This window comes from Palaemon carinicauda, chromosome 10 (assembly GCF_036898095.1).
Source record: "Palaemon carinicauda isolate YSFRI2023 chromosome 10, ASM3689809v2, whole genome shotgun sequence".
NCBI classification, from domain to species: domain Eukaryota; kingdom Metazoa; phylum Arthropoda; class Malacostraca; order Decapoda; family Palaemonidae; genus Palaemon; species Palaemon carinicauda.
This window is the reverse complement of record NC_090734.1, coordinates 124,950,503-124,960,502: the sequence shown is the minus strand read 5'-3', so window position 1 is coordinate 124,960,502 and position 10,000 is coordinate 124,950,503. Positions and strand designations below refer to the sequence as shown.

General features: G+C 37.0%; 1 protein-coding gene across 1 annotated transcript; it reads left to right on the top strand.

The window, feature by feature from the left end:
• The first annotated feature begins 6,519 nt into the window (after positions 1 to 6,519).
• Pif2 (PFTAIRE-interacting factor 2) lies at positions 6,520 to 8,154 on the top strand. Its single transcript, XM_068381156.1, has 3 exons — positions 6,520 to 6,604; positions 7,150 to 7,922; positions 8,065 to 8,154. Exons 1-3 carry the CDS (start codon positions 6,520 to 6,522, stop codon positions 8,152 to 8,154), a joined length of 948 nt encoding a protein of 315 aa, XP_068237257.1.
• The last annotated feature ends 1,846 nt before the right edge of the window (positions 8,155 to 10,000 follow it).

Genomic DNA, 10,000 nt, shown 5'->3' with positions numbered 1-10,000 from the left:
GATGTCCAACCTTGTTGCTGATTACGCGAATTGGACATTTTGCTTGACCGTGATCTTTCCCTTTGACCTCGACCTTCCAAAAACTTAATTATTTTCAGACTTTATATAGCAGTCAATCCCTGCAAGTTTCATTACTCTACGATTAAAATTGTGTTCAGGAGGCTGTTCACAAACAAACAAACACACACACAAAGAAACACAGACACAAAGAAACACACAAACAGGGGCGAAAACATAAACCCCTTCCAACTTCGTTGGCGGAGGTAATACGCAAACATCTTATAGCCAGTAAGCTTATATAAAATTGTTACAAATGTAATGTCTTTGCTAGCTTGCATATACTGTAGATGATTTACTAAAGTTTATAGATATAAACTCATTAAGTATTCGGTACACAGACACATTCATCCTATGAGCATAGTTGGTATTATATAGCTTGGAAGACGTCCAACTTAGAGTCCTGTCTATTACTCAAGTTCAAAAAATGTAAATAAAATAACACTTGACATGAAAATTGTACTCGGTTGTGTCCCATATAATTTTAGGCCAATAATAAAAACATCTACTCAAACAGATATAAACCATCTTAGTCTTCTGCCTAATGCCCAGGTCGAAGATATGAAAAAATTAAATACATTTTTGTCAGCTGTAAATTCCACCCAGTTGTGTTCCATGTAATTTTAGGCCAATAATAAAAACATCTACTCCAACAGATCTAAACCATTTTAGTCATGTGCTTATTGCCCAGGTCGAGGATATGAAAAAACAAATACATTTCCATCCAGCTTTGTTCCATATCATCTTCAGCTCACAATAAAACATATCCAAACGGATCTCGAGTCTATTCAAATTTATTTGACACATAAAAGCTAAACTCACAGTAATATGAATAAGCTAGGTACTTTAAGGACATTCTAGCTACTTTATAGAGACGCTTCTTCATACTTTCCAGTGACACATGACATGTCCATAATTCTTCTTCTTTAGATTGCCCGGAGCTTCTCACCGGACAAAGGTTTTTTGACGGTGCGTCTAGCCCCGAGGTGGTTAATAGACATACGGTGACATAACGTCTAGACTGTTGTGTATAAGGGCGTAATTCTCGAGATATAATGTTCCTTTGTGAATCTTAGCATCATTTCGTTCCAGATGCACTCGGGTTGTGAGAGTGTATGTGAATGCGGCAGTGACTGCTGTATTGCTTTTCCTGCAGCCCTCCTCAGGTAAGGAGAAAAGGCTTAATGTTAAAAAAAAAAAGGATACAAAAAGTCTTTAGGGATGAGGTTGTAAGCCTCTTGTTATATCTAATTCTACTCACTATTAGGTAACGCATTTATCAAGACACCAGATGTATGATGACCATTTCTGGAATATTTCTTTTACGCTGGGATCAAATTCGTAGCTTCTGTATGTTAATGTAAAAGTGCATAATTATCAAAATTATTCAAATTATCATTACTATTATTAAAATTATTATTATTATTATTATTATTATCATTATTATCATTATTATTATTATTATTATTATTATTATTATTATTAAAATCAAAATTATCGAAATTATCAAAATCATTAAAATTGTTACTATTAAAATTATTATCATTAAAATCACCATCGTCATCATCATTATCATTATCATTATTATTATTATTATTATTATTATTATGATGATGATGATGATGATGACGGACATCATCGGTAGCGTTTTGCGATTGTTCAAATTTAATTTAATAAGTCTGACTGGATTACACAAACACAAATTCAGTATTTTTTTTTTTTTTTTTTGGCCAAATATGAGTGAAATTGCGAAATGTTGACCTAACCATGTGCGCGCGTGTAGCAATAATTTCACCACTCCTAAATTTTTATTGCAGAATTTCCAGCCCTTTCCAGAGTGCTAAAGGGTAAAATTGGATATTTCAATCTTACTGATGATAATGTGAGAGTTACTGACATCAATTCAATTACAAATAAAAAAAAAATGGAAAAACCGAGTTATTCTGTAAAAAACTAAAAGTGAAATCGATTTAACCTCACATCCGATGAAAAAATAATTATTAATCTTCTTATCTATTTAAAACTCATTTTGTTCGCTGCATGCAGCTCCCAGTAATGACGTTGGCATGACAATTAGTACAACAAAATGACCTGATAATGCTGCATGTGTTATGGCAATACTGTAATGGACATAACAGGGCAACAATGCTTGAAATTTGGGGATACCAAATATACAGAAGTCCAGTAATAAGGTAATAACTGTCCTCTTAACATGTTAATGTTGTCAACCCTGAACCATTTAATTAAAAAGGGAAATGTTAATGCGATCAGTTTTTATTTCAGATACAACCCCTTACCCCATTTGAAGGGAATAAACAATCTAGTAATATACCAATAATGGAACTCAAACTATACTGTTGAAATGATTTGATGATGATGTTGAAAGCCCACTCATGAATGGCAGAGGAGAGGGACAGTGCCAATGCCTTAGTTAGTAGGATAATTCCCTACAGATTGACCACATATACATATGTCACCCAAATCGCTGTTTAGGGATCACCGCCCCGAAAAGGTAGCTAAGAATTGGGTCGGGTGCTATATACAACGAGCCTTTTTAGACCTTTCCGAAGAGTCCAAGAACACCTCTTAATTGTTCATGGTTCCTGAGATACGCATACCCCTTATTTTCGCGTCCCGTCCCTTATACTTTGATGTACTGCACTCCACCGCTATACTTAGAACCTCGGGATCTTTCCAACGAGCCCAAGAACACCTCTTTACTCCTTGTGGTGGCTGAGATAAGCATACCCCTTACTTTCGCGACTTCGCTTCCCTGCCCCTTACACCTTGGCGTCGTTCACTCATCTCCCCCATTGCCATACACAGGACCTTTAGACCTTTCCAACGAGCCCAAGAACACCTCTGAACTCCTTGCGGTTGCTGAGAAACGTTCACTTTAAAAAGTCTATGGTTTATGGTTTTTTTTCCTCTGTTAATATAGGACCTTAAGGCAAGACCCCTAAGAAAGGAGAAGAGATTCGGTTTTTTTTTCGGGACGGGGGTCCTTGCCAGGCCCCTGAACAATCAACGCCAATCTCCCTCTCCGGCAAAGCTACGACCAGGATGGGCCAGACAATGGCTGCTGATGACTCAGCAGATAGACCTATAGGCTCCCCCAAACCGTAATGCCTTACCTCACAAGAATAGTGAGGTTGCAGGCAATACAGGAAACTATCGAGTTTGAGCGGGACTCGAAAGGTTGCAGATCGCCAAGAAGGGACGTTTCCAATAGGACCCCAAAACAACTAATACTAATATTGATTCTTGGGATTGCATAGACTGACGCATGTATATACAAGGAAGATCATGCGTTTTCTGTTTGTATAATTCTGCGTGAGACTTAAAAAAAGGCCTTAAAAGATATGGCGGGAAGATTTAAAAGCAAGAAAATCCTCTACGCTTTATATTCCTGATATAGGAACTCAGTGAAACATAAACCCATGTTGTAAAGCCAATGGCCCTCTTCTGTTCATGTTGTATAAAGCCGAAGAAATGTAAGTGAAAACTGAATCAAATCTGTATTTCCTCTTCCTTAATATTTTATAGCCATCTTTTCATGCCTTTTGGCTCTCGGAATTAAGTTACATTTACCTGTTCTTTTATCACAATTTTCTCAAGGTGAAAGAAATATATAAAGACATTTCTCATACCGCTTCTTAGAAACAGAAATAGTAGCAAAGCGGATTAATACTAAGATCCAGAAGTTTAATTTCCTACTTATATATCTACTTATATTTCTTATGGTACGAAGTATTTTACTCGGAATTCTCATTTCGTCTAGACTTCGACACTTAATATTAAATTGTTATAAATACGTGGTTATTTCTCCTCTTCTTGCAAATTCCTTACATTCTTTGGTTTTTTCTAATTCCATAAATAAGTATTGAGGAGAGAATAATAAAAAAGATAAGATAATTAACTAAAATATACTGTATTATCATGAATTAGGGCGACGAATGAGGAGTGAATTAAGACGGAAAGAGTCTAAGCATTTTTTTACGTTCACTCAACAAACACACATACACACACAGTATATATATATATATATATATATATATATATATATATATATATATACACACACACACATATATATATATATATATATATATATATATATATATATATATATATATATATAATCATATATACATAATATATATATACATGTATATATATATATATATATATATATATATATATATATATATATACACATTCACACACACACACACACACACATATATATATATATATAATGAATACAAAATATCTTAGTGGCGCCCAAAATACCAGGCCACTATCTCTCCAGACAAACAGAGCTCTAGAGTTTTCGGAATAACGGGAAAACTATTTACGTTTCTCTATATATTATTTGGTGTCAACGCGTGTTTCGAATCATTTTTTTACATGCCTCTTAATTGAGACTACATTAATTGAGCGATAGAGTTACACTTTGGATCCTTCTCTCTGGTTACGGTTCACTTTCCCTGCGCCTACACATACACCGAATAGTCTGGCCTATTCTACACAGATTCTCCTCTGTCCTCATACACCTAACAACACTCACATTACCAAACAATTCATCTTCATACAAGGAGTTAACTACTGCACTGTAATTGTTCAGTGGCTACTCTCCTCTTGGTAAGGGTAGAAGAGACTCTTTAGCTATGGTAAGCAGCTCTTCTAGGAGAAGGTCACTCCAAAATCAAACCATTGTTCTCTAGTCTTGGGTAGTGCCATAACCTCTGTACCATTGTCTTCCACTGTCTTGGTTTATAGAGTTCTCTTGCACACTGTTCCATCTTAAATTTATTCCTCTTCTTCTTGCTTTGTCAAGTTTTTATAGTTTATATAGGAAATATTTATTTTAATGTTAATGTTATTAAAATATTCTATTTTTCCTTGTTTCCCTGTTGGTGTCCCTGGGCTTATAGCATCCTGCTTTTCCAACAAGGGTTGTAGTTTAGCAAGTAATAATAATAATAATAATAATAATAATAATAATAATAATAATAATAATAATAATAAATAATAATAATAATAATAATAATAACAATAATAATAATAATAAATAATAATAATGTGGTGAAAATATTAAGATTAAAAAATGTTAGGATATTCGGAAATAAATTCTTTAAAAATAATGAAAAATAATTAATATGCTTTGGAACGAACAAAGTAATTCAAGCTCAATTTTTAAATACAAGATTTTTTCACAAGGCTTCACAGAAATTCATTACCAATCCCACAACCCTAACTCCTCTTCGACGAAGTTCACGAATCCATTTATTTGGCAGAGAGATTGACGTCAGTTCTTCAGCAACATCATCTCTTGTTCAAAGCAGACTAATTTTTGAGGCTTACTCGCCCCCTCAGAAATTTAGATTTTTCTATCTGCATTGATCTCTGGTTCGATTCCGTTTGAACACTGTGTTTCCCTATGAATAACCTTTAAAGGGGAAATGTTTAGAGCGAGGAATTTACTCGGTCGAAGACCTTTCGTATTGGCTAACACCGAATTTGTGAAGAAGTGTTTATTTGCGAAATACAACCTTTATGACGGCTCACTAATCAAACGCAAAGAGGAGTAAAAACCACAGGGTTAAATCCTTGCAGCAGGTAGTTTCTCTTAAGTAATCATAAACTGGATTTTTCATAAATAAATATCTGTTTAACATTTCCAGTTTATATCTAATCGTTTTTGACTTTTTAATGTCAAAAGAATAAAAGATAATGAATTTCATAATGGCCTCCTACTTAAAAGCAAAAAAAAAAAAAAAAAAAAATTAAATAAATAGATAAATAAATACTGTTTATGGATCAGCCAAAGGCTTTTCAAAGAATGTTAAACAGTATTAATCTGAAATATTGAAAATAAAGGTAACATGGGATATGGCCTAACAAATATATATAACGCCACAAATAATGCAATTGACGAAACAAGAGATGATAATTAAAAAAGAATGCATGATCATCTCCCTTCTCACATCTTCCTAGAAAATTTAAAGGAATATAGTTAGTCACGTTATGCATAGAAAATGTACTTTATTGTGCGTGTATATTATTGCATCCTATATATATATATATATATATATATATATATATATATATATATATATATATATATATATATATAATTTATATATATATATATATATATATATATATATATATATGTGTGTGTGTGTGTGCTTATATTTATGTATATATATACATATATATATATATATATATATATATATATATATATATGCCCCAAGAAATCATATAATCTTGAATGATATGGTTTGCACATAAAATTATTGCGTGCACGGATAACATCGGAATTTCGTATGTGAAAAGGAAGATAAATTACACTAAAAAACACTATAGTTCGATCAATAATAGTCCGAGGTACATTGTCGTCATAACAGAGGCAGACCAGCCTTCTTATACTAAAGATAGCAAACCGTCATCTCCATGCAAGAAAAAGTGGAGCAGACTCTCTTCAAAATGGACCAGCCTCTCAGTTTAGGAATGGCAAACCAGGCTATCACTACCCAAGGTAGAAGACTAGCAAAGCCTAAAAGAGAAGTTAAACCAGCAATATCCTTATAAGCAGGAAGAGAAGTCTACTCGTTCAAGAGATAGAGAACCAATCTCTCTATTGTGAAGCAGAGTTAAAAAACATTCTTAATTTCCAGAAACAAGTACTAAAATTAGCACATGCACTACTTGGGAATTGCGCTTTTGATAAAACTTGTTCTTTACCTAAAAATTCAAGATCACGGCTACTTTTCAAGATGTACGCCATTGAATGTACACTAATATTTCTAATAAAAGGAGTGTCCCGTTTGAATGTTACGTGGTGTTAAATCTTCAAATTTTCACTATATAGATTCTGAATTTGGAACTATGAACCTACTCGCTAGCTTCCTTGTACCATAATATCAGTCTAGGAATCCTAACTAGAGTAAAAATTCCCGTATCATAAGCGCCATCAGTCATGTACATTTAGGTAATAGGCTTATACTTGTTTGCTACATACTGTCTTGCTGCCAGGTTGAGAATGCTACAACGCTTCTAAATCCCAGACCTGCAACTGCACAGTGCCTTGCATGTCATACCAAAGCAGTAGCATTTGCTTCGACTGTAGCATTCCGACTTGCACCGACTGCGGCATTCCGACTTGCACCGACGGCGGCCTTCCGACTTGCACCGACGCCGGCCTTCCGACTTGCACCGACGCCGGCATTCCGACTTGCACCGACGGCGGCATTCCGACTTGCACCGACGGCGGCATTCCGACTTGCACCGACGGCGGCATTCCGACTTGCACCGACGGCGGCATTCCGACTTGCACCGACTGCGGCATTCCGACTTGCACCGACGGCGGCATTCCGACTTGCACCAACGGCGGCCTTCCGACTTGCACCGACGCCAGCATTCCGACTTGCACCGACGGCGGCATTCCGACTTGCACCGACGGCGGCATTCCGACTTGCACCGACGGCGGCATTCCGACTTGCACCGACGGCGGCATTCCGACTTGCACCGACGGCGGCATTCCGACTCGCAACAACGGCGGCATTCCGACTCGCAACAACGGCAGCATTCTGACTCGCAACAACGGCAGCATTCTGACTTGCAACAACGGCAGCATTCTGACTTGCATCGACGGCGGCATTCCAACTTGCATTGATGACAGCATTCTGACTTGCATCAACTGCAGCATTCCGACTTGCAGCTACGCTTTGTCAGCTGCTGGCAACTCTCTGCAATGGATGGGAGCTCAGTCCAAAAAATCTTCCCCAAATTTCCTTTCTTGTTCCAGCCCCTGTCGGCAGAAGTCTACAGGTCTGACTTTTGATAAAGCCCGCCTAGTATGTAGCATGCTTTACATGCAGCTTCAGCTGAGATTAGGTTAGGGGAATGGCTTGGGTACTGGCTGAACTTGCAAAGACACCGGAAGCTACATCACAAACATCTCTGGTTTGCTAAACTGGCTTCTACCTTTTGCTGCAGGATGTTGAAACAACATCGCTTCCAGTGAAGGAGAGGAATAAGAGCATATCTTTGCTCTTTCAGCAAGAGTGCAACACACTTTATATCTAGAACCCCACCTCAGGTTCTGTCTTTGGTCAAAGGTAACCACCAACTGCTGCAGACCTACCTCCTGAAGTGTCTACAGAACAATGCCTAAATGACAACCACTGCGTTGTTGGTCTTGACTGTGATGACTTTGCTGCCTGCTTCTGTTGCATGCGTAGCGCGCACAAGATCTGCATTTCAGCTTCTTTATAAGTGTAAGGTAGGACCACCACCCAACAAGCCAGATCGATAGTGCAGTTGCTATCATCTTCTTTCCTTGGTCATAATGACCACATTTGGTGTAGTCACACATGTAATATCAGTAAACAAAAAAAAAATTCAAACAGCTTGGCTTTGTTGTAATTTTCTATCAGAAAGTTTTGCCAGTTTGATGGAATTTTTCTCTGCCTTGTCACCCTACGTTTTACCCGAGGTCCTCCATTTGATCTAGTTTCAGCGTCCAGTCAAGTTGACCAGTAGATATAAAACACAATGTCTGTTCTCTTGTACTTGGTAGAGTATTCTTACATTGTTGGAAGGACATCGAACATTCTGTACTCCTCGAACGGCTTTGAGCTTGGAGGGGGAGGGGGCAAACTGATAATTTGGGCTGGACGCAGAAATTATGTTTATAGCAGATCGTTTGGACAGAGCTCCCATCCATTGCAGAATTGCCAGCAGCTAACAAAGCATAGATGCAAGTCTACAGTCAATGCAAATGCTACTGCTTTGGTATGACCTGCATGGCACTGTGCAGCTGCAGATAAGAGGTTTTGAAGCACTGTAGTATACTCATCCAGGCAGCAAGACTTTTATGTAGCAAACAAATATAAACCTACTGCCTATATGTACGTCCAATAATGGTGCCTATGATATGGGCACGTTCTACCTTAATTATGAAACCAGGATTGATATGAAACAAGGAAGCCAGTAAGTATGTGAGTAGTTAAAAATTGGTATTCTACTTAGTGGAAAATGTATGATTTGACACAAAGATCATTCACAAAAGAGGAGTCTTACCGATGTTATTGCAAAAAGCAATATTTTTGTATATTCAATGGCATCCATCTTGAAATGTGGAAGCCATCTTGAATTTTAAGGGATTTAACGAGTTTAATCACAAGAGCAATACACAATGAGTATGTGAGCCAGCTTTTATGCATGATTACGGAAATGAAAGATTCTCCGAAAAATTTGCTTTTATCTGCTTCGCTAATAAAAGAGAATTTACACTCGCGCCTCTATGCAAATCTACCCTTGAAAGAAATGATAAGACCAGCCTTTCCCTGTACGATATGGCAGACCAGTCTCTCCACACAAACGATGAAAGACCAGCTCCTCCATACACATGGAAGTAGACTAGCCTCGCAATATAGCACAAGACCACGGATAGATACAAGGAAAGGACAAGGCTAGGATGGGGTGGCGGGGAGGAGAGGATGTAGTGAAGGTAGGTAAGTGGGAGTTTTGAGAGGGGAGAGCTACTCTTTTTTTTTTCAAGGACTAGTTCACGTTGCTGGGTAATCGCAGAAGACAAAAGGAAATGTAGGTCGCTGTTGGATCCGACCGCAAGACAAGAGTGAAAAGGACAAGAGGGAAAAGAACAAGAAGAAGAAAACTGAATTGAGATAATAAGACACCGGCAGATTGGTGTTGAGAGAAAGACTGGGGATAAGATTTGTTTGTAAAGTTTTACTTTTATATATAGATATTGTTTTTACACTCATAAAAATAGGACGAGATTATATAACCACTGAGCGGCCCTTTTTTAAGACTGCAAATTGTCGAGAAAAATTAAAATCGTTGGGTGAATCTATTATTTCGTAGTTTTTTTTTTCTTTATTTAGTTTTAACGCTCTACATAAAGAGA